Below are 27,035 nucleotides of genomic sequence, written 5' to 3'. Positions count from 1 at the left end.
TTACACTTTTACTGTAAAACTTCACTAAAAACAATATTTGGAATTAACTTTTCTTTAATATCACATTGAGTTTTGATTCTGTGTTTGGACTTACATCATGACAACACAACGTATAACTGTCCGTGAGTGAATATCATTTCATTCAATTCTAATAAATAAACCTACTATTTCAAATGTTTGTCCCTGTGATTTGTTAATTGTCTTAGCAAAAGCTATTCTAACGGGAAACTGTAAATGTTTTAATATGAATGGCAATTCAAGATCTCCTTTGGTGTCTAATGTTATCCGCAGAATATGTACTACATTACCTTTATTGTCGCCTGTTAAAATTTTACATGTTAGAATTGTTTGACCAATTTTCAATAATAATAATAATAGATTTTATTTATAACGCACTTTTCATTGACAAAATCTCAAAGTGCTACAACTAGAGCAATAACCACAAAGTTGAAAAGTTTAAAAGACTAGATTAAATTTACAATCTCAGCAGTTATATGCTTTCCTAAATAAAAAAGTCTTCAAATTTGCTTTAAAAGTGTCCAGATTTTGTGTAGTTCTCAGTTCAACAGGGAGCTGATTCCAGAGCTGTGGAGCAGCAGAGCAAAAAGCTCGACCCCCCATAATACGGAGCTTAGTAAGGGGAGTCTGAAGCTGCATGCTGCCAAATGATCTGAGGATCCAATTGGAAGTTTGTAAATGAATCAAATCTTGAAGGTAAGAAGGTGCCTGGCCATAGATACATTTATGGGTTAATAGAAGAATTTTGTACTCAATCCGGGAGGAAACAGGGAGCCAATGAAGTGATTTGAGGATGGGAGTAATATGTTCGAATTTCCTTACTCTTAGTAGGATTCTTGCAGCACTGTTTTGGATATATTGAAGCTTTTGTAATTCCTTGGTATGAATAACCACAAAAAGTCCATTGCAGTAGTCCAGCCTTGAAGAGATAAAGGCATGGACAAGTTTCTCTGCATCTGGGAGGGTTAAGAGGGGGCGGAGTTTGGAGATTTTTCGTAGATGGTAAAACGATGCCTTACACACATGTTTTATGTGGTCACTGAAGGTCAACTGTGGATCAAACCGAACCCCCAGATTAGTGACCGAGGAAGAAAGAGTAATGACCTGGCTGTCAAAAGTGAACTGGAGTATTGGAAAAGAACGAATCTGGTGGGGGGTGCCAACAAGGAGTCCCTCAGTTTTATTGCTATTCAGCTGTAGAAAATTGCTGTTCATCCAAGCTTTTATCTCCTCCAGGCATGTAGTAAGGTGTAATGTGGCCTCTGAAGGATTTGGGGCAGTTTTAATGTAGAGCTGCGTGTCGTCGGCATAACAATGAAAAGATAGTCCGTGTCTGGCAATGACATGCCCAAGAGGTAACATATAGATATTGAAAAGGATAGAACCAAAAACTGACCCCTGCGGGACCCCACATAAGACGGTGGACAGTCTGGAGGAGCAATCTCCCAACGAGACCTGTTCAGTCCTGCCAGACAGGTAGGACTGGAACCACCGTAATGCAGTTCCCGAGAGTCCAGCAGTGTGATGAAGACGATCCAGGAGGATGGAATGATCGACTGTATCGAAGGCCGCTGACAAGTCTAGAAGAATACGCAGGGATGGTGAGCCTGCATCAGCTGCCATCAGTAGATCGTTTGTCACCCTGAGCAGTGCTGTTTCCGTGCTGTGGGCTGAACGAAAACCTGACTGGAACTTTTCAAACAGATTATTACATGTAAGATGACTGTGGAGTTGAAAGGCAACTGTCTTTTCTATATACAACTCATCTTGTCCTATTGCGTAGCCCATCACTCATACATAAATTACTCAATAACATTGCGATACATCCTTCTTTCACCAGTAATTCGGCCAGGGGAAGATTGGACGGTGTTAACGGTTGTAGATATTCTATGGGATATTGTGAGTTGATGTTTTCATCTTCCACACCATCACCACCAACTGCTTCAGCATAGTCTATTGATACACATTTAACCAATTTACCCTGTAACGGATCGACAATTTTCGCATTAATTTGTTTGACTTCATCATTTCTCAATGCTAGGATTGCCTGTGTACTCATTCTTCTGTTGATAACCCTTTGGGATAAAATTCTTCAGTAAGATTTGGACATAATAAGTCTTCTTTTATTGGGAACTTAAAGTGAGGAAAACGTCAAAATTTATAAGAGCTGAGAGTGCAGGAACTGCGTCTGACAAAAAAATTCACACGAATGAGAGGTGAGAGGACTGTGGCCGTGCCGTTAACCGGAAATGGTTAAGAGGAGGGCAGGATCCCCTCTACCAACTTGAAAAAATCTCTTGGCAATAGTCTCGTCTCGTCTCAAGATTTTCTTTTATAATAGAGAGATTTGCCCAAAAATATTAACAAAATAAAAAGAGTGTGACAAAAAATACCATTACATCCTTAGTAGCAGTGCATCTTGTGTCCATAGGCAGCTTTCTGCGTTATGTTTGTCCAGCTTGGACCTTACTACCCCACAGCCTTTGAAAGGATTATTGAAACAGGCTGCATGTCAATCTAAATATGGCTGCAGCGATAGAGTTGTCTTAATCATGGAGCTATAGTACGAGAAAGAGAGAGAGGTGGTCTTCTCTTCATTGCCAGATGGTGAAAGAGAGAGAGAGGTGGCCAACTTATACCATTCCAATCACAAATCCTGGACTAATGAGTGTGGGCAACTCCCTTAGTTCATCCAATGCAATAGGTCTACATGTCCCTTCCCGGTCATTCATCAATGAACACACTCTTATACACACCCACCCCTTCCCAGCTGAGCTACTTTACTGTGTGGGTGTAATAAACAAGAAGGAAACAAGAAAGAAAGGAAATAATTAAACCTTAAATCTCACGCAGATGGTGCTTAACTCATTAATGAAACTCTGGGGGTAGAACACTGATTTTTCTAGCTTTCTGACTTTTGAACATTACAAATAAAACCATACAAATATTTATCAGCTTCACTCCTCATGTTACAATCCACTACAGAAGGTGAATATTTGCTCCAGTCTGAGGCCCAAATTGTTCTGAGACAGGTTTTCATTAGAATATATCTTGACCTTGTTCCCATTTAGCTTTCTCTCATCCCTGTCTATCCTGACAATACCTGCCATTTAGAAACTACTCAACAGTATGATGCTGCCACCACTTCACAATTAGAATGGTATTGCACAGGTGATAAGCATTGCCTGGTTTTATCCAGATAGGACACTTATACTTATAGGCCAAACAGTACATTTTTGTTTCATCACCAAGCATATCTTTTTTTTCATAGTTTGTGAGTCCTTTAGGTAGCTTTGGCAAACACCAAGCAGTCTTTAATGTATCTCCCAGCCATTCTATGGAGAGTTGCAATGGTGATTGTCCTTCTAGAAGTTCCTCCCACCTCTACACAAGGTTAGCTAGAGTGAACACTGGGTTCATACCAAGGCTCTTCTCCCCTGGTTGCTCAGTTTGGCCAGGCAGCCAACTCTAGTAAGGGTCCAGGTTGTTCAAAACATATTCTATTTAAGAATTATTGAGACCACGTTGAAAATAATAACAAACCAAATAGTAATTAAAGTACTTTACAAATATACAAATTGCACTGGTTGACTTAAGGTCTATATTGCACATTGGGAGAATGATATGGAGGAGTTTTATTATGAGTTCAGGGCCATGATTGTTTTTGATAAAAGCTGTTTTTAAGGCAGTTTGTCCTAGTTTTCATTGCTCTGTATCTCTTGCCCTATTTTTTCTTATTTTTAAAAACAAACTTTATTGACAAAAGCATCAGTCAACAGTGGCGCAGTGGCAGCGCTGCTGCCTCACAGTTAGGAGACTTGAGTTTGCTTCCCGGGTCCTACCTGCGTGGAGTTTGCATGTTCTCCCCGTGTCTGCGTGGGTTTCCTCCCACAGTCCAAAGACATGCAGGTTAGGTGCACTGGTGATTCTAAATTGTTGTGTGTGTGTGCCCTGCGGTGGGCTGGCACCCTGTCCAGGGTTTGTTTCCTGCCTTGCACACTGTGTTGGCTGGGATTGGCTCCGGCAGACCCCCGTGACCCTGTAGTTAGAATTTAGCGGGTTGGATAATGGATGGAGATTTTTGGAAGCACAAGTGAAGCCACAAACTCCCCTAAAAAACAAACCACAGTTCTTCATTAATACAGTTATATAATATACTATTCACACACCATATGATTTTAAATTTGTCAAGATTCTATGTGGATTTTTAAAAATTAAAATCTATCAAAATGTGACTAATGCACAGTATTTTAAAAACTACAATTGGATCTTGCAAACCACCCCCTACAATTTTATATTTTCTGGTAGACCAAAGTCTATAAAACTTTGGTCTTGAAGGAGGAGCGTATTAAAATTCCAGTAGGCACTACACGGCTTATAATCAGTTAAGATCACAGAATAAGACACCAAACTGTGATCTAAAAACCCTGTAGGGGTAATGTGACAGTTTTTAAATAAACTGATGTAGTGCTTGAAACAGTAAACACGATCAAGCCTTGCCATTGAAATAATCCCTCCATTCATCCTCCCCCATGTATATTGCCTAGTATCCCCATTTTTATTTCTCCACACATTTTCCAGTCCTCAACATCACAAAAACCTACTTGAAATTTCTTGGAAAACAAAATAGCTACTCCAGCACTACTGAAAGTAATGTCCCCTTTCCAATCCTTGTCTCTGGGTATGGCAGTAGCTCTTCTTATTTGAGTGTCTGTTGTTGTTGATCCCGGTCTGTCGGATCTGAGCAAATACGATTGTACCGAATTGCTTGGCTAAAAATAATGGAGCGCCTTATATGCTTGGGGTAGGTAGGTCCGTCTGTCTGTTGGTTTGTGAAAAACAGAAGTTACCAGGGTGTTATTTTTTAGTTGAACAGTGGTGTCAAGGAAGCTGACTTCTGTTTTTGAGTAATTCAGCTTCAGCTTTATGTTGGGGTGAAAAGAATTATATTCATTATGAAAATGGAGGAGGTCCTTCAGTACTCACAAAGGGACTCTCATATTGTCCTGCAAAGCCCATTGACAACATCAGACTCTGCATTGATATGGAGGAATTCTTCAGAAAACTCAGACTAAAAGAATTTTTCCACAAGAAAGTAGAGAAAAGCCAAGCAAAATGACACCTTTTATTGGCTAACTAAAAAGATTACAATATGCAAGCTTTTGAGGCAACTCAGGCCCCTTCTTCAGGCTCCACAAGAAAGAAAATGGCAACACACAGGAACCAACAATAAGCAGTTACAACAACCCCACCAGTAAATCCACATGGACACCAGAAGCTGGCAGAAACTCCACCCTGGATAACTATATAGACTGCTTCCGACAGAGAGTGAAAACAGGGATCTTAAACAGGCAGCAAAATCGGATAGAAAACATTACTGGGGATGAGCGGAGAGCCATACATTCACTAAGGGAAAATACAGAAATCATTATCAAACCAGCAGACAAAGGGGTGCTTTAGTCATCAAGAACACATCAGATTATATACAGGAGGCACAAAGGCAATTGTCCAATACTATGCATTATCACAAACTGCAAGAAGACCCAAAAAGGATCTCTACAAAAAGGAACTAAAAAAGATAGTAAGTAGCTTTCCTCTTGACATCAGGGATCATGTAAACAGTTTAATTCCTGATAACCCCAAAATGGGTTACTTCTACATGCTTCCTAAAATCCACAAAGAAGGGAACCCAGGAAGGCCTATCATCTTAGGAATTGGCTCCCTTACAGAAAAGGTTTCAGGCTGGGTGGAACACATTCTTAAACCTCTCGCCCGCAACACAACCAGCTACATCCAGGACACCACTGACTTCTTAAAAAAACTGTCTGCTTTAGGCCCCTTACCTGAGGGAACCTTACTGGCCGCAATGGATGTTGAGGCTCTGTACACAAACATCCCCCACAATGATGGCATATTGACATGTGAAACATACCTCAGACAACATGATATACCCACAAAGTCAGTAATAGAAATGATAAAATTCACTCTGACACATACTTTCCCGGAAGGTTGGCATCCTTCAACATCTGCAGTAAGATGCTGCAGATGTTCTACCAGATGTTTGTAGCGAGTGCCCTCTTCTATGCGGTGGTGTGCTGGGGTGGCAGCATAAAGATGAAAGACGCCTCACGCCAGGACAAACTTGTTAAGAAGGCAGGCTGTATTGTAGGAGTAAAGTTGGACAGTTTAACATCTGTGGCAGAGCGACGGGCGCTAAGCAAACTCCTTTCAATCATGAATAATCCACTGCATCCACTGAACAGTGTCATCTCCAGACAGAGGAGTAGCTTCAGTGACAGACTTTTGTCACCGTCCTGCTCCACTGACAGACTGAGGAGATCATTCCTCCCCCACACTATGCGACTCTTCAATTCCACCTGGGGGAGTAAATGCTAACATTTTATTTTAATTTTTTTTTTTTTTTTTTATTACTATTTAATTTAATATTGTTTCTTTGTATCAGTATACTGCTGCTGGATTATGTGGATTTCCCCTTGGGATTAATAAAGTATCTATCTATCTATCTATCTATCTATCTATCTATCTATCTATCTATCTATCTATCTATCTATCTATCTATCTATCTATCTATCTATCTATCTATCTATCTATCTATCTATCTATCTATCTAATCTATTCTCTTTTGGACAGGACTGCTACTTGCAACAAATGGGGACTGCAATGGGCTGTCGGTTTGCACCTCACTATGCAAACCTATTTATGGCAAAGTTGGAGGAAGATTTCATGTCAATGTGCACCTTAAAAGCAATGTTATATCTCCGTTACATAGATGACATCTTCATAATCTGGACTGCCAGTGAGAAGGACCTCCTCCATTTTCATAATGAATATACTTCTTTTCACCCCAACATAAAGCTGAAGCTGAATTACTCAAAAACAGAAGTCAGCTTCCTTGACACCACTGTTCAACTAAAAAATAACACCGTGGTAACTTCTGTTTTTCACAAACCAACAGACAGACGGACCTACCTAAGAAGTGACAGCTTCCACCCCAAGCATATAAGACGCTCCATTATTTTTAGCCAAGCAATTCGGTACATTCGTATTTGCTCAGACCCGACAGACCGGGATCAACAACTGCAGGAGCTCAGACAAGATTTCATCAAACAAGGTTATACCCCCAAAACAACAGACACTCAAATAAGAAGAGTTACTGCCATACCCAGAGACAACCTTCTGGAATATAAAAACAAAGACAACAAGAACAGCATTCCCCATGTTGTCACCTACAACCCACATCTTGAAACACTTCGAAAAATTATAAAAGAACTTCAGCCAATGCTAAACAGCGACCAAACACTGAAAAATGTATTTCCTGAACCTCCCCTCCTGGCATACAGACAACCACCAAACCTGCAGCAACTAATTGTCCGAAGCTCCCTAAATGAACTCACAGCAAATGGCACATCTCCCTGCCTACAGAAAAGATGTAAAACGTGTGCCCACATCTACAATACAGACCGTATAGTTATACCACACTGCCGACTTGAACATCACATTAAGGGATCATTTTCCTGCAGATCATCCAATGTTGTCTACCTAATTCTCTGCATGAAATGTCCTGACACTGCACTCTATGTGGGAGAAACTGGACAAACACTCCGCCAGAGAATAAATTTACACAGATTCCACATTAAACGTGGCAACACAGATGTTCCTGTAGCGGCCCACTTCAACAGCCGTGGACACTGTGAGAGGGACTTTAAAGTCACAGTGCTTATGGGCAACTTCAAAACACAGCAAGAGAGAAAAGAATGGGAAGTTAAACTCATGCTAAAATTTAACGCATTACAACATGGTTTGAATAAAGACAAGAGGTTTATGGCCAGGTATGAGGATTGTTTGCATCTCTCAGACTGACACAGATAACCTGTCTATAGATCCACATTGTATTGGAAAACTCATTAGAAACTTCAAAAGACTTTGTTAGACAGTTATCTTATCCAAAAATCTCTTGACCATACATTGTTCTTCTCTCGCTTGTTAAATTAATCTTAGCCTGAGTGAACCTATAAATTTTTTACATTTAAGATTTTTCCTTTAAAGATTTACCATTGTTGTTTCTTGTCCTAGTGTGTGGATATAAATACAGGAAACTTCAGTTTCTGTATTACATCTTGCCTGAAAAAGGGGCCTGAGTTGCCTCTAAAGCTTGCATATTGTAATCTTTTTAGTTAGCCAATAAAAGGTGTCATTTTGCTTGGCTCTTCTCTACTAACATCAAGGGGAAATTGTTTATGTTATATTGTAAAGAATATGGCAAAGAAGTAACTGAAATAATTTGGATGCCTCTGTTTCCTTTTTACAAGTATATATGAGAAGAATCGCAACCTCATATCCAATTTAACTGAATTAACAAGTGTTGACTATTATAATTTAACTGAAGGAAAGAAGAATGTGACAAAGATGGCATGACATGAGGGTTGATTTTCACAGAAATATTGGGCATAAAGGAAATGAACAAGATAGATAGATTAAACTTCATTTTGGCTTGTCACTTTCACCTGTCAAAGTTGAGAGGGCAGGGTCTAGCAGAGGCTGTTTTTTGATTGGTGAATTGTCTACAGAGCGGAGTCATGTGCTTTGCTCGACTTAGGAATCTTGTGGCTCACACGCATGCTCAGAGTTGTCACAGTGTATGTCGACTGTGAGTGCAAGAAAATGTTGCCCAGAAGTATTGTTCTAAGTTTAACTCTGTAAACTCAGAAATTCATCATTAGGAACCAGCTTCTCAAATTCCTGCTTTGCTGTAAATATGGTATTTGATGACAGAAGGTTTAAATCCATTGTACTGGCAATCACCAATTAAGACACAGCACTCGCTAGAGCAAGGGTGCCCACACTTTTTCGGCTTGCGAGCTACTTTTAAAATGTCCAGGTCTAAATGATCTACCTACATTAAAAATTATATATCTATACTAATAAAAGGCAAAGCCCTCACTCACTCACTGACTCATCACTAATTCTCCAACTTCCCGTGTGGGTGGAAGGCTGAAATTTGGCAGGTTCATTCCTTACAGCTTCCTTACAAAAGTTGGGCAGGTTTTATATCGAAATTCTACGCGTAATGGTCATAACTGGAAGCTGTTTTTCTCCATTTACTGTAATGGAGATGAGCTTGAACGCCGTGGGGAGTTTCGTGTGACATCATCACGCCTCCCACGTAATCACGCAGTACATAGAAAACCAGGAAGACCTCCAAAAAGCGCTGAAAAAAACATGCATTATATAATTGAGAAGGCAGCGAAGCAATAAGAAGCGAGCGAGTGACATATACAACCATATTCATGAGTTCTGCTACTTCGGAAACAAAGCACGATGTAAACCTACACTTTAAATTAAGTTCATAGACAGGCTGCGCTGGCGTTTGTAATTTAGTGCCTGCCCATATAAGGCCGTCCGTCAGCGGCAATCCAATAGCAAACTCCCACTAAATATTCACGGGTGAAGGACTGTGCTTATGGAGAGGAAGATGAGATGGTCAGGGTGGTGTTTGACACAAACTCAGCGAAACTGCGAGAGAAAGTTTTAAGTGCCAGGACTAAGGTAACATTAAATACAGCCATGGACATAGCACGAGATGGCACCAGCACAGCTGGGAACCTTCGATGCATGTACACCGAGTGGCTCACGTGAACTGACGCAGTGCACAGATAAAAGCAACAGTTCCAAAGGCTGAACAAAACCGAATTACACAATTGAAAAGGCAGCAAAAATATGAAGCGTCTGATAAGCATATTCATAAATCCAGCTACTGCGGAAACAAAGCACACGGTGGAAAAAGTCAATGTCCCGCTAAAGGAAGACAGTGTAAAAAAAGCCCGTGCATGCAGTGTGTCAGGTCTCAGATAAAGAAGAAGACGAGCTGTTTATTGATGCAGTAAGAATGAATGAAACCTGTTATCTTTACAACGATTGACAAACACGGAATGTAACTTGAACACAACACATCCTACAAATACGAACCTGATTGAAAGAAATAATGATAATCAAATCCTTGATGACAGCAACACTCAGTAACACTCACAAAACAAATACTGTATATTGACAGTCATGTTACGTTATTTTTAAAATGTTCCCTTTTCTTTTCTAGCTTTTTAACACACTACTTCTCGCTGCGATACGCGGGTATATATATATGTATATATATATCCCGATCTACATACTCGAATAATGGATACTTTATTAGCCATCAATGATTGTTTTGGTAAAGCCATACTCAGTGTATTCATTAGATGAGCGGTAAAAAGTAAGAGCGAGGGAGGATGCAGGCTGTAGTCTTGCGTCAACTCTATCTGAATTGCGCGATCACATTTGAAAAATATATCTTTTCAAGTTCTATTTAGTCCATATGTGTCAAACTCAAGGGCCAGGCCACATCCGCCCGGCGTAATTATATCCGCCCCGAGATCATTTTATATACTGATTGTATTATTGTAGGTATATGAAGCGCTGGTAACACAATAAACTACAGATCCCATAATGCAGCGCTTCAGCTGCCTTGCCGAACACTTACGCGTTAATCAAGTCTACCTTATGATGCTGCAAGTTATTGCGAAGCTAGCTCACCGATGCTGAAGAGAAAAGTTGATTCTGAAAATAGAGCCTTTAAAACCGATGGGAGGCTGAGTATATGTTTACTGAACCCGTGTGTCTCATTTGTGGAGCTAATGTGGCTGTAATTACAGAATTTAATCTAAGACGGCACTATGAGACAAAACATCAGGGTAACCTGAATGCAATGCAGAAGATACAGAAAGCAGAATAATTAAATAAGAATCTGACACTTCAGCGGACGTTTTACCCGTGCACAATCACAAAGTGATTTCAAGTGAAGCTGCTTTTATGGGAGACACAAATGCACCAGTGCAATTGCCCCACTTTCCCTGTTGCCAAGTAATGTTAAACCAAGTCGTCACTACGGTGTTCCCAAATACGCACTTTGCTGATAAACTGAGCGCACTGAGTTTGCACGGCGCTTTGGTGACTTTGAAGAACAAAAAAAGTCCGTCTACATGCGGCTCGAACCTTGTGCATGTTTGGTAGCACATATCTGTGTGAGAAGCTCTTCTCAGTGATAAAGACTAACAAAACAGCACACAGGAGTCGCCTCACTGATGAGCACCTGCAATCCATCCTGAGAATCTCCACAACACAGAACCTCACACCAAACAGAAACGAACCTGTTGCCAAAAAGATGCCAGGCGTCCAGCTCTAAAATGACATATGAGCAAAGACAACTGAATGATTTGATTTGTTATTGCTGAAAGGAACACATTTTATTTATATTTCCAGGTTTTGTTATGCAGCATGTTCATATTTGAATTTGTATAATTTTGACAGGATATATTTTTATGGAGAGCAAAATCTTTTGGGATATTTAAAATCTAAGTTTATTTTTTATATAAAATTACATAAGAGTAAAGAAATTTGAATGTTTGTTCTTTTAATGTTTACTTTATTTCTAACTTGTATAATTTAGACAGGATATATTTTTATGGAGAGCAAAATATTATAAGTTGTTTAAGGTTTGAGTTGATTTATTCAGGAATAATATTCCTGTCTGTTTTTACCATTCCTACCAAAGATATTTCTGTCGACTAAATAAAAATTCCTTCTATTTAAAATTTAAATAGAACTTGAACAAATCGATAGTTCATAATATCCACGCAGACTTGCACGTAAGAGCGGAGTTATCCGTTTTAACAAGCAGCGTATTGCACTGATACGAAATAGCTGTGTGTGTATATATGTAGATATGTATGTATATGTATATATATGTTTATATATGTGTGTGTGTATGTATATATATATGTATTTGTGTGTATGTATATGTATGTATGTGTGTGTATGTATATGTATGTGTATATATGTAGATATATATATATATGTATATATGTGTATATGTATAGATATGTATATATATATGTTTATGTGTGTGTGTGTGTAAATATATATATATATATATGACAACAACACTCATCACTCACAACAGTGACAAAACAATTACATTGACAATCATGTTACGTTATTTTCAAAATGTTTCCTTTTCTTTTTCATTGCTTCTTTAACACACTACTTCTCGCTCTTGAAGCCTTGGTATTTTATAGTATATATATATATAGTATATATATATATATATATATAGTGGCATGCGGCTGAGGGTGGAGCCCAGCCGGGACCCCCGAGGGGACTGGAGGAGGGCTGATTCCTCCTCCCGACCACGAGGGGGCGACCGCAATGGTTTTGTTGGTGGCCTCGGGTAGGGGGCTTGGAAGCCCAACCCTGTAGGGGCCCGTGGCCAGGTCCAGGCGGTGCCCCGGTGCCTGAAGAACCCTGGAGGAAGAAGAATGGGGACACCCGGAGGGCTTCTGGGTGCGCAGCCAGCACTTCCACCACACGGGGGCGTGTCCACAGGGGAATGCCGGGAAGCAGCTGGAACTTATCCGGGGTGCTATTCGAGAGTGGAAGTCGGGTGGAAGAGGACGGAGCTGGAGAGAGGACTGGAGGCGGCCAGAAGAAAGGCACTTGGGACTGTGTGAAAGGCCCGGACTTTTGGGGGATTAGTGTTGGAGGCACTGGGTTTGTGCACTGGACACTGTAAATATTGTAAATAGTTTTGTGGAAATAAACGTGTGTTGGGTGAATGAATGATGTCCGTCTGTGTCCAGGGCCAGTTCCACAATATATACGCGTAGGGGACCGCGGATGGACCTTAACGCGATCGAGAACACACATGCCGGGAGGGAGTGGCGGGGTACTAACCTTTCTCTCTTTGTTTCCCACAGAAGAAAAGACACACCGCCGCCATGACTCTGCTTGCTATAGTTCCCACACTACGTTACTTCCGCCCTTCCTCCGTTCTCAGGTACACCTCATAGAATGTTACATAGTTAACTGTCAAATAATGCAAAGAGTATGCTACACGTGTTTCGCCCTATTTTGGGCTCATCAAGCATACACAATCCACTGCACCCCTCATCGTGGATCGAACCTCGGACGTCAGACAAAAGCACTTCGATTGTGACATTGTGAGAAAACAAATCCTCTTCCATTTCCACATTCAGCCCATACCCTCCTCAAACATTTTTTTGAAATCCCTTCTTTAGTCGATATAAATTGGAAGGCTAACTAGATCACAGCCGGAGTTTTGCAGTAGCTCGTGCGTTTGATCGTGCGTGTAGGATGACCAGTGTCTTAGAAGAAAGGAGATCTCAGACTGGCCGCCCTGTATGTCAATCAAGTAGCAAATGCCATAGGGAGAATATATGATAGACTAACTTTTTAAAAAAATGTTTTTGAATACAACACGATCTACCTGCACTCCCTTTGTGATCTACCGGTTAATCGCGATCGACGCATTGGGCACCCCTGCACTAGAGCCTTCCCCCTTAGCTTTGATGAGTGAAAGTGACAGTTTTAAACTCAAGTTGTATTTTATGTTGCCTTTGGAAGAATATTACAGACAAAATTAAATAAATACATAGGCAACAAAATACATATTACGTCACACATTTATTTATTTATGCTCACATTTCATGCTTTTCTATTTATTTATTGTCACATTTAATAGTACTTTTATTTATTTATGTACTTATTTAATTTTGTCTTTTATCTCAAAAAAAAAAAGTTAATGATAATATTGCACATCCTCTATCAGCTTCTGTAGCAAAGACTTTTCAGACTACCCTGGTTCAAGTCGCCAATGTAGTTTTTCACCTCATCAATTTATTTATAAAATGCATCTGTATTGTTCTCACTGTAGAAAATAAAGAGTGATTAATTATCATTACTCTGTACTTGTTTTTCTATTTGTAACATCACGTAGTGCCTCCGTGTCTTGAGAGTGTAGCAAGCACACTTGCTGTGTAGATGGAATTACTAAACTGTGGTATATTTTAGAATAGAGAAACCGCAGTAAGTACTTCCTGGACCATCCATTCATCCATCCAATTTTTATCTCACTTATTCCATTTTTTTGGTTGTGGGGATCTTAACCCAATCAAGCCAGCACTTGTTATGAAGCAGAAACAAACTTTGAATAGAGTACCAATTCCTGACAATGCATGTCATATTTGATCACATAAGTGTCACCAGCTTAACTAATCATATATCTTTGGAATTTGGTATGAGAAAAATTTGGAGAAAAACAAAAAAATTCAACAAAAAGCTAGAATGAGCAACTGCCATACAAAGAGTGACCCAGTCGGAGCTGTGAGGCAGCAGTGCAAATCACTGCACCACTGTGCTGTCCAAGCCTAGAACAATTTGAAGTGAATTTGGGATGTTAATTGAAAGTAAAAGGTATAAGTTATTAATGTAAAAAGAGGTAAGATGTGATGTGGATTCACAGAGTAAAAACCACCTACCTGCCTCTCTGTTACGCCATGGCTTTTGTTCTCTTTCTTCTTGTGAAGAGCTGCTCACCTTGTCAGTTGTGATTTTGGTTTGTTTGGCAGAAGCAAGAGAATAAACATTCAAGGTCTCAAAATTCATATAGACATTGTCAAACTCTGCCTCATCTTTCTGTGAGCTCCTGCTTGATTTTAGGTACATTTCATGTTTCTTGGAAGATGGCAAAGTACACTGAGAGTTCAAAACTTCATTATTCATGTAGATGTCATCCATTACTGCAGAAGTCTGGAGAGACTTAATGAGGAAGTGAGGGTTTTACAAATAGAGAGCTACAAAGCTTTGGCTCTGTGGGCTGACAAGCTGAAAACAGGGTGGGTAACATATTTAACAAGCAATATTTGGGTATTTTATTTTTAGATTGTGACAAATAAGTCTAATTAAAGCACATTAAAATGTAAAAAAATCCTTCATTTTATCCATTCAACCTTAATTATTGTTCAACTCCATTTTATAGCGGCCATCATCTCAGATCCCAGTATAAATCACCATTTTAAGCTTTAAAAAACATGTATATGTATTTATTCTAAAAGGTCTTTACTTTTACTTAGCAACTCTCAAACTCTACACAAGCATTGACTGCAATAAAAAAATTAATGTCTTCATGTCTATCTATCTATCTATCTATCTATCTATCTATCTATCTATCTATCTATCTATCTATCTATCTATCTATCTATCTATCTATCTATTCAATATAGTGCCTCACACATCTATCTATCTATCTATCTATCTATTGTGAATGATAGGGGGTGCTCTCGCTCCCTTGAACCCCTGTCCAAGGTAAAAGGTCCACCAGGTAAAAGTTGACTTTATTTTGTCGCCACAGTGTACAAAGCACACTCTCCTCCACAATACTCATTAAATAACCAATAATACACAATAAATCAATCCTCCAGCTCCCAGACGCGTTGCCACCCTTCCACCCAGCTCAGCTCGTTGTCTGGGAGTTCCCACAGTCCTTTTATAATCCCTGACCCGGAAGTGTTCTCAATCCCCAGTCCATGTGATCCTCAATCACTTCCGGGTCAGGTAAAAGTTCTTTTCTTCAACCCAGAAGTCCGTCGCTCTTCCTATGACGAACCTCCGGGTCACAGGGCATGAAGAAGCCCTCTGTCCTCCCTGCAGCTCCCTCCTGTGGCCCCCACGGCATCCAGCAGGGCTTTGCATAAAAACTCCATTGTCCATGATGCCCTGCTGGTCTTCTGGGGACCTCCATGCTGCAAGGAGGGCTCCACCTGGCGGCCTGGGGGTATTGGACGGGATAAATGGCCGGCCATCCTTCACTCTATCTATCTATCTATCTATCTATCTATCTATCTATCTATCTATCTATCTATCTATCTATCTATCTATCTATCTATCTATCAATTTCCACCAGGGATAAAATAAAGTTCTATTTTAAGGGAGCAAAAAGTCAGAATGTTACCCTTACAGGTCAGTTAAATTGTTCAGTGAATTTCTCCAAAGCATTTTCTGCAACTAACATTAACCTCAATGCATTTCACTTGGTTTGTTGAAACTGCAAACATTTCTGTGTTTTCACCAAACTTAAGATGTAACGAATTTAGCAGAGTTTGCTCATCACCATGGGTCAGATCTGTTCTCACCACATGTTCTCTGCCCACCTATACATTATCAGTAAGCCCCTTAACCACTAAAATGATTTCATTGATCTGCAGCTGTGCAACATCAGACACAATAATAGTAACCAGTGTGCCACATGACACATTTCTTCTGCATGTCCCTTCTTCTGGCATAGTTTTGGTTTCCCACATTGTAAAGTACAATATTGGACACTCCAATATAGCCATGCATTCATACAGTATACTGAACCAGCTTCTCCAGTTCAGGGTTAAGGAGAAAAGGCCTCCTCTAGCATTTTAGGGCAGGCAGAAATCTAGCCTGGACAGGGTGCCAGTCCCTAAAAATATACTTACACACAGGCCCAAAATTAGACTCACCACCAAGGTAACATGACGTTGTTTTTGTGGAATGCCATATGATCCTAAATTGAATGAAGATTAATGTTATACTATGTTAAAATGCATTTTACCAATCCAACCAATCCCCAATAGTCAGCATTCCAAACAGGTCAAGATGTCAGCCTATCATAGGGCACACTCACACATGCCCACAGTTGACAGTCAGCCTAAGGTGTGTGAGAGGAAAACTAAGCATACAGAAAAAAAACCAACAAATGCACCTTGACATATGCAGTGCCAAAGCTGGAATTTAGGTTATTTCATAATTTTCATAACACATAAAAGACCAAGGAAGCCTAGTTTACAAAGAACACAATGATTAAATAAAACTGATTTTGCTGATAATGAACCATGCCTTTCAAGGCAAATGTCTCATTTTATACAGTAATGGAGACCTATAAATACAGTGCTTAAAGAAAAATCATATTTTAGTTTCATTTATATTAAAGTGGAAGTTCAGGCACCTACTTTGGCATGCTTTAAGTTCCTTTTTTCAGTGTTCCATTTTTAGATGATTATTTTAATTAAATAGTCCACATATGCAATAAAGATTGTGGCTGACAAAAATGCTATTTGTTATCTAGCAACTTTTTAATGGAGCTCCATTACAAGTTTCATTATGAGTTGTGAAAAGATCAGACTCGACACACTTAAAAAGGTTTGGGGCAGCCACCCGTATAGTATCCCTGGCTACAATGGGTTGATTTTTTAGACAAGTGTATTTGTTGGAGTCCAGAAGGTTTGAAAAGATGGCGGTTTTAAGTGATTAAACCAGAAGTGACTTAGGGGAACCGGAAGTTACCTTCTTCTGCCGTTAGTCTAGGCGCCGGAACCGGAAGTGACATTATCCTGCTGTCTTCAATGTTGAATCAGACAGGTTTTCCCGTGGCTGGTCTGTTGAGACAACAGGAGAAGGTTTAGTGCACTCCCTGGCCTGGCGTGGAGTTACCTTCGCTTGGTCCATACAACGTCCTCCTACTCGCACGGGAGTGACAGAATGTTGAGCCGCAGTCCATTTGTTTACTTGATGACAAGAGGCTGCCCTAATGGCAGTTCACCATTATCTAGAATCACGAAAAGTAGGTCATAAAATTATAAATGTTTCTAAAATTTAAAGGTAACATGAAGTACAACTGGATAACCTGTCTAAGCTTTACATCTATCAGGTGGGAGCTCATCCTCTTGCCTGGCATAACAGAACTGAACAGTCCCCTTCTCACTCTCTTTCCAGTTCTTTTGTCCCTGGCACTTCCTCCCTCCTTCATTCTAAACTTTTCCCCTGTCTCATTACTTAATGTTCTTTAAACAGGGATTGCTGGCGGAAATATTTTGATTGCTTTGTCAGTAATTACCATTGCACAAGATGTTATATATTTTAACACTGCTGACAAGCTGAATCACTTTGAGGATGACTCACCACCACTATGAGCTGAAATTCCAGTTGAGCAGCTTCAGAACCAGCTGCAGGGGAGACTATAAAAACAGAGAGCCTGCCATAGTTGCATATAAATTTCACTTAGTGCTGCAATAGTGAGCTTTCTTTTAAGGATATCCTGCTATCCAAAAGAGTCATGTGAAGAAGTTAAAAATCCATTTGCCACTCTGTGCTACATTGGTGTCAGAAGTGGGATGAGGATAACACCCACCATCCACTTTATCGAATGCTAAGTGCCACAGAAACCTAAAATGGACTTTTCTGGGCTCTTCTGAGGAATTTCAGGAGAGTCTTTATGCAGAGTATTGGCATCTGGAATGCTGTTTTCAGCCTCATTACAGAAGGGGAAACAGCTGAGAGACTGCTAGCTCCACCCTGCAGTTAGGATATATAGTGGGTTGGATAATAGATGGATGGTTACTTGGCATCTGTGCAGCAATGGATAACTGAAGGTATAAGCTTTGTCTCAGCATACGTTTCTCTCATAATTTCAGAGAGTAAGTCATTATTTTTTTCTATTCTTCAGACTCTGTATTGGTTGTTTACTTGCTCTGCGTAAGTCTGAAATCTTGAAGTTGATGTGTACTTGAACTCATAGTATTTTGTAATGCTATGAATTTGTAAAGGAAGGGCCCCACAAAACGCCACAGGCCCCCACACTCCATAAGCCCACCCTGCGTGAAGCATGTGCTAAACATAAACCGCAAACTGAACTGGTCTGATCACACAGTAGATCTGTGCAAGAAGGGCCAGGGCAGAATGGACTTGCTAAGGAGAATCAGGTGTTTGATGTGTTCAGCGAGCTTCTGGAAATGTTCTACCAGTCCATAGTATCCACTGTGGTGTTCTACACTGAGGTGTCCTGGGGAAGCAACCTAAGCACAAAAGAAGCAAAATACCTGAACAAACTTATCAGGAAAGCCTGCTCCATCACAGGGCAAACCACGGGCACACTAGAAGGTGTTGTGGAAAAGAGGATGGTGGCAAAATGTAATGCTATCATGAAAAATCCCCTCCAGGAGGTGCTGTCTTGGAACACTATTAGCCTTAGGCTTATTCCACAACGGTGTGCTAAGAAGCATCTCTGGGGGTCTTTCCTGCCTATTGCTATCAGGCAAATCAATTGTTCCTCCTGATGTGTTCTTTAAGTTCATTTTGAAATTTCTACACAATGTACATTTATTTATTAATTTGTTTGTTTGTTTCTTTGTTTGTTTGATTGGATACATTATCTGTCCCGTGAGTCTATATCCTTGTTTCTTTATGTTTCTGTTGCTTTATGCATATGTATTTCCCTGTGAGATTAATAAAGTTTATCTAGTCTAATCTAACATAATTTAAAATAAGGACGAGGCAGATCATAGAGCTTTACAGAGCAGCCATTGATGGGGAGCCTCAAATCTGAGATCCAAACCTTGAAACTGTTTGCATCACAATATTTTTCATACACTGGAATATGAGATACACAGCTTGCACGAATTTGATATGGAGAAAGTGAGACACAGTGGACAGAGTGATCCAGCCACAAATTAAAGGTGGTTCACTCACTATCTTTTTACAGGCACTGCTGACCCGACAATGTATACAAATAAGAGGAAAAACGGTGGACTTACTTTGGCTTACAAAAATTGAAGGAATGATGCAATGTGTAATTTAGCCTTAAATGAGGTGCCTTTTAGGAGAAAAAATACAATTTGATACACAGCTAAATGCTGCTTCACATGCTGAATCACATACATGTACTTAATGGCAGCAATGTGGACTTGCAAAGAAAACGGACTGCTTTTCTGGCATTTAAATACATTGTCATGTATGTGAAAACATTGAAAGTGAGTTGCATTAACTTCAAGAAAACTACATCCACAATGTGTCATATTGTAAGTCCTCCTTTACTTAAAACTGATGCTAGCTGTGAACGTTGTATGCTGGCAGCTGTGATGACAGACATTTATCAGACACACATCAGACACTACATCATGCATCATAAGTAAAGGCAGACAAACCTGTGCACAAACAGTTCCTGATGAAACGCTGATGCCCGTTCATGTGATGAAAGTCAAATAAACCCAACAAGTCAGTAATCAAATTTTGCATAGCTGCTGATACAAGCAACAAATATATATGTTAGATACTATTACCTGTTTGGAGAAAAATCAAACCAGAATAAAAAAAAAATAATAATCCAACAAAAACAAAAAAAAGAAAGAAAATAAAGAAAAAAAAGACAAAATATTCAAAAATATGGCTTTATCCTCTATTTGAGAAATAAAGCTCTAAAGTAGTCTTAAATAATTTAGCTCCTCAAACTACACAACTATCAGGAGCCGGAACTGACTAATCGGAGACTGTTACTCTCCACACAAGCAGCCAGACACAAAGCCCACTCACTCATTACTTATGGCTCATGAACACCTCTCTATTCCTAACTTATTTAACTGACCCCTAACGGACAATGTCCCATATCTTATAAAGCAAAAGCCATTTCTCTCTCGGACTACACTGCTACAGGACAAAACTAACTGTAATCCCCTAAGATGGAAAATGACCTAAATGACTCATGACCAAACTAAACCTAACCCCTGTCAATAGAAACAATAACACCAAAACCAATACTGCTTTTGTACATCTGCGATTTCAAAAATGACAAACTCAAAAAAAGACTTAAACCAACAGGAACTCAATTCCTTTAAAAAAATCTTCCCCCTCCTTGCTGTCTTTTTCCAGATTCCTGAGCATGGCGCATGTGCCTGACCAAAGCGCCATGTGTAAAATGGCATCTGCACTGATGCACGTGTCTTTATTTGCAAGGAGATGGCCAGAGAATAAGGAGCTACAGTAACCCCCTCCCTTCACGTGCTAACGACTGGCAGTAAGTCCTCGTATTTAAATGCCTTCATTCTCAGCTTTTCCCAGTTATAATATAACTGTGATGTTTAAATACTTCGTTGTGCCAGTCTCAGCTGCAAGTTGCTTTGTGGACACGCTTCTGCATCACAATGTCATATTCAGAAAAAATGTATGATGAAAAGTAATAATAACACAAAGAACAACATTAATATTTAAAAAATAAATACACAAAACAATACATGACAATATTTATTAATTTGCAATGAAATGAAAGAAGAATTTCCCCTTGGGATTAATAAAGTATCTATCTATCTATCTATCTATCTATCTATCTATCTATCTATCTATCTATCTATTATATAGTGCCTTTCCTATCTATCTATCTATCTATCTATCTATCTATCTATCTATCTATCTATCTATCTATCTATCTATCTATCTAAATGGACATCAAAAGTAGTTCAGAAACAAAAAGACATTCCAAAGGAGAAATTCCAGTAGAGTTGAACTTATGTATAATTCTGGTCAGTCATTTTCTAACCCTCTATACAGAATAGGGTCATGGGGGTCTGCTGGAGCCTCTCCCAGGCAGCACAGGAACACATCCTGGATAGTCCATCACTGGGCAAGCACACACTCGGGCCAATTTAGGATTGCCAATTCACCTAAACAACATGTTTTTGGACTATGGCAGGAAACCAGAAAACTCAGTGGAAACCAATGCAGACTCCATACAGGGAGGACCTGGGACATGAACCCTAGTCTCTTTACTGTAAGGTAGCAGCACTACCAATCCCATTTGAAACAACACTTTATCCACCTGAACATTAAACTTCACCTGAATTAAGATATAAGTGGGGAACTCTGTTCAGAAACTACAGAATGTAGGTAACCATGTAGATTAAGCATTTCCTTAACACTAGAATCACTGAAGCCTGCAAAAATATTAATTTTACTTAATTTTACTTGCACCAACTCATCACTGCATTCATTGTGCACTCATAACACCTTTGTTTTGCAAATGTGTCAATCTGTCGCAGGCAGGCAACCTGTTCACCCATCTCTCTTGGCGAGGCAGCTGAAGTCTCACATAAAATTCTCACAGCTGAAGTCTGTTTATCTGGGAGTGAGGTGTCTGAAATTGTATAGGGAAATAATGTATTGTTATTTGAAACACATACATTTCATGTGTTTTCCATGTCTACAATGATCTCTATAAATGTAGGAGCTGAACACATAACTAAAACAGATTTTTTTCCTATGTTATTTATAATAATAGCAACAAAATGTTGACATGAAGTGTCTAATGTGTGAAGACTGAAGTCCAAGTATCAAATAAACATTTTCACAAAAGTGAGCTCAAGAATAAAACCAAAGAAAAACTAATTGTTCAATTTGCATGTTGCTGTTAGTGTGTGAAAACTGAAACCCAAGATGTTTGCATGCATGTGTGTGTTTGCGTCTTTCACACTGGAAATGTGACGGTCTTACATATATTTGCTCCGCTGGTGCAGGGGTAACAACTGCTGCTTCGTAATCGAGATGTTGCCATTTTACAAGCCCCCAGTTGCATCCAGTCTTGTGAAAAGAGACACGGTCGCTCCTCTGAAACCCCTTCTTAAATGGTGATACAATGGGAAACAAATACAGGGTTTTTTTACCTGCTCTTTGCTCGATCTGCTGCTGCTGCCGTGCTGCGTGATTTGCATCTCGCATGGCGCTTTGAATGTTTAAAAGCCTGTACAGCAGCTGAGCTACTCTTTGTCTTTTATTTATGGCCCTGGTTAAATTTCTTGGCACTCTTGGTTAAGTCTTGTTTCACGGGACGCAAGTTCTTGATATTTTTTGTTTATAATTTAAAAACGGAATAAGAATCTGAGAATCTAACAACATCACATTAAACTTTTATAAACTCTGAAAAGAATGATACCAAACATATATATGTAGGTTTTAAAATAAGCCCAATTTAAAGTGTTACATAAAAAGTCACATAAAATTGTTGCACTTTTAGGCATGGGATTTTATATATAGAGAGAGTAGATGTACATTTGATTTGAGTCTCTAACAAATCAACAAAACATGTGCGCTTTATTTCAAGAAAAGAATTGCACATAAAAGCAGACTTGTTTCATTATACCACATCTTTATTTGAAAGCTAGCAGCGTCAGATCAGGGGAGCATTAATGTAACTGTGAATAAAACTTAATACAAAGACACTAACTTTTACAAGTACCAAAACTTTACAAAGGCTGTTAAGACTCTAACTCTATGTGCATTTTTTTACTGGGGTTAACATTTTTCAAAAATATACATACTGTTGAGGCTTTCCTGTGTCTGAAAAAACATTGAGAAAATATGTCACCTACCCAAACACTAGAAGCTTTTACTTCTTTCCCAAAGTGCAACATACAATCAAGATCCATGGCATAAATGACAAGAGTGAAACATTCCTTTACAACCAATATGTGGACGTTTATAAAGAAGAGAGGCCTCTGGAAGTATGGAAAAACATTTTTCAAACATGTGTGACCACTAGGGGCACCAAAGAGCCCAAACACCAGACACATGTACCAAAGACATGTCCCAGGTTCAAATAAAGTTATTTTTTATCATAATACTTTGGTAGGCTTATTTTTAAATAAGCATAGTATAGTATAGCACAATCCAACTCAATTCTTCCATCCTTTTTCTCTTCTTCCACTCCCCTTTGGCAAGTCTTGTCCACCTCCTCCCAACTCCAACTCTGCAAATGATGTAAGGTGGTCTCTTTTATATATATCCAGTGCCACAGGATTACAACACATTCCTAACGTACTGGGGGACCTAATGTTCTTTCCATGCCATGTCCCCCCAGTCCATTGATTATTTCCTCAGTCCTACTGGGGAAGGGAACATAAACCATTCCATTTGAGATGCACAACCAAGCAAACTGTCCTTCCATAATGGTCTCCCAGCTAGGTAAGGATTCCCCCTCAATCCTAGTTGGGATGTTAGCCTATTCTGTATGCCATTTACGAATGATAAAGATTAAAGCAATCACAACTTAGTGCGGGCATTTCCCATGTAAAATCCTTGACTACCAAAACCTTGCTTTTTTTCCATTACAGTATTACTTCAGCCTTACATAAGAAATTTGACAAACGAGAGGAGACCATTCAGTCCAACAATCCTGTCTGTTTAGCTAATAGCTAAGATGTCCCACTATCTCATCCAGAATCTTCTTAAAGATTGCCAAGGTTTCTGCTTCAAATCCATGTCTCAGTAGTTTTTTTAAGACTCCCATCACTCTTTGTGTAAAGACGTGCTTCCTGGCTTCAGGTTTAATTACGCTTACCCTTAATTTCTACTAATGTCCTTGAGTACCTGATTCACCCTCAAGATGAAAGACTGTTGCTGTCAAGGATTTTAAATACCTGGATTAGGTCCCCATGCAATATCCTCTGCTCGATATTAAACAGGTTTAATTCTCTGAGTCTGTCAAAGTAGTCCTTAAATTCTGGGAGACTACTTAGCCCATCAAACCCATTTGTGTATCTAATGATAAGCTTTCCCGATATTTAATCCAGATAAGGACATGTTCTTAAGTCATGGGATGCACCTGGTTGATTTGCTCTTCTCAGCTTCAAGTGCTGCTATGTCTTTCATGTAGTGTGGTGACTAGAACTGTGTACAATACGCCAGATGTGGTCTTCCTATTTCATTATATGGTCTGAGCATGACATCCCTTGGCTTAAATTAAACATTTTTTATGATATAGCCTAACATTATATTTGCCTTTTTAATTTCAATTAAATTTAATTTAATTTAAATTTAATTCTAATTAAAACTTTGTGTCAACATAAACCAACAAATCCTTCACAGAGGTTGCTGTAGTTCAGTGTCTCCCATCTTGTATTTATTATTGATGTTCTTTTTGTCCAAGTGTAGCGCTTTACACTTTTCTACATTAAAGTGCATTTTCCTGGTGTTTGCCCAGTTCCATTTCCTTCCCCTTTTTATCTCTCAAACGGACTATTGTTCAGTCTATTAAAGTTACCTTGTGTCAAAACAATAATCTAGCAAAAAAATTGGGAAAGTTCCAAATCAGAAGCTGAAAAATACACAGTTGCCACACAGTGAATTCCTTTCAAAAGATGATTACATCTGTCAGATAGTGAAATCCAGTCAGACAGTTGAGGACAAAGCTGAACTTAGGCAAGCAGCTGCTAATGAGGATACTCACCTCATTAAGAAAGCAAGCAAGGTTTACCACAAATCTGTGATACTGAAAACTCAGACCTCAGTTACACAGGGCCATATTCATCAGATCCTTATCTTTTTCAAAACAAAGCATTAATCACATCCATAATTCAAGTTCAGTGTGGACACTGCCAGCCATGTTTAAGGGATATATATACTGTATATATATATTAAAAGCACAAAGCAAAATACAATAGAGAAAACTATTAGCTTGTTTCCTGCTTTAACTAACTGCTTCAATAAGAAAGTTAAAATATAAATAACAAAAATAAGGATCTTACCATAATTCAGCTGTACAGTCCTTCTTGTCTATCTTTAGGATGGATACTGCCATTCAATCAAGCCTATTGTGTGCTTATCTAATAACACCTATTTTACATATTTTAATACACATTTTTATTAAGAATTATAAATTATTGATAATGTTACTATTAACTAATAATACTAATCATTAATTCATAATAAGAGTAGGATCTGTAATAAATACAGTATGTCTTGAATAATTTTAATAAGTAAGGCTTTTATTAACTCTGCCAATTAATTATTTTCAAGTAAGAGTTGTTAAATATACCAGTAGGGTGTGTATGTATATATACATTGCTCACAAAAATTAAAGGAACACTTTAAAGAAACACATTAGATACATCTCAATATGAAGTTGGATATCTATACAAATAACGACAGGGCAATGTCTTAGGAACAAAAGGATGCCAAGTCTTTTAATGGAAATAAAAGTTTTCTGCCTACAGAGGGCTCAATTGTGTAGACACCCTAAAATCAGAGTGAAATGAAGATGTGGCAGGCTAGTCCATTTTTCAAAAACTTAATTTCTGCTACTCAAAATGCTTTTCGTATCTTGTGTGGCCCCACGAGCTTGTATGCATGCTTGACAACATCGGGGCATGCTCCTAATGAGACGACGGATGGTGTCTTGTGGCATTTCCTCCCAGATCTGTATGAGGGCATCCCTGAGCTGTTGTACAGTCTGAGGAGCAACCTGGCGGCGCCTAATGGACCGAAACATAATGTCCCACAGATGTTCTATTGGGTTTAAGTCAGGGATCGTGAAGGCCATTCAATTGTTTCAATTCCTTCATCCTCCAGGTACTGCCTGCATACTCTTACCACATGAGGCCGGGCATTGTCGTGCATTAGGAGGAAACCAGGACCTACTGCACCAGCGTAGGGTCTGACAATGGGTCCAAGGATTTCATCCTGATACCTAATGGCAGTCAAGAGGCCGTTGTCTAGCCTGTAGAGGTCTGTGAGTCGCTCCATGGATATGCCTCCAAGATCATCACTGACCCACCACCAAACCAGTCATGCTAAACGATGTTACAGGCAGCATAATATTCTCCACGGCTTCTCCTGACCCTTTCATGTCTTTCACATATACTCAGGGTGAACCTGCTCTCATCTGTGAAAAGCACAGGACGCCAGTGGTGGACCTGCCAATTCTGGTATTCTATGGCAAATGCCAATTGAGCTCCCGGTGCTGTGCAGTGAGCACAGGGCGCAGTAGACATTTGGGCCCTCAGACAACCTCATGAAGTCTGTTTCTGATTGTTTGGTCAGAGACATTCACACCAGTGGCCTGCTGGAGGTCATTTTGTAGGGCTCTGGCAGTGCTCATCCTGTTCCTCCTTGCCCAAAGGAGCAGATACTGGTCCTACTGATGGGTTATGGACCTTCTATGGCCCTCTCCAGCTCTCCTAGAGTAACTGCTTGTCTCCTAGAATCTCCTCCATGCCCTTGAGACTGTGCAGGGAGACACAGCAAACCTTCTGGCAATGACACGTATTGATGTGCCATCCTGGAGAAGTTGGACTACCTGTGCAACCTCTCTAGGGTCCAGGTATCGCCTCATGCTACCAGTAGTGACACTGACTGTAGCCAAATGCAAAACTAGTGAAGAAACAGTCAGAAAAGATGAGGAGGGAAAAATGCCTCCACCTGTTAAACCATTCCTGTTTTGGGGGTCATCTCATTGTTGCCCCTCTAGTGCATCTGTTGTTAATTTCATTAACACCACAGCAGCTGAAACTGATTAACAACCCCCTCTGCTACTTAACTGACCA

At 39.5% G+C, this 27,035-nt stretch overlaps 1 protein-coding gene across 1 annotated transcript in view; it reads right to left on the bottom strand.

Moving 5' to 3' along the window:
* LOC120524992 (CD209 antigen-like protein C) overlaps positions 1 to 14,667 on the bottom strand; it is a 60,513-nt gene extending 45,846 nt beyond the window's left edge. The window contains exon 1 of the mRNA XM_039746910.1: positions 14,409 to 14,667. Coding sequence (XP_039602844.1) covers positions 14,409 to 14,667 — 259 coding nt within the window. The remainder of the gene's footprint in view (positions 1 to 14,408) is intronic.
* Between the last annotated feature and the right edge of the window lie 12,368 nt (positions 14,668 to 27,035).

This window comes from Polypterus senegalus, chromosome 3, assembly GCF_016835505.1.
Source record: "Polypterus senegalus isolate Bchr_013 chromosome 3, ASM1683550v1, whole genome shotgun sequence".
NCBI lineage: Eukaryota > Metazoa > Chordata > Cladistia > Polypteriformes > Polypteridae > Polypterus > Polypterus senegalus.
This window is presented reverse-complemented; position numbering and strand designations above follow the sequence as displayed.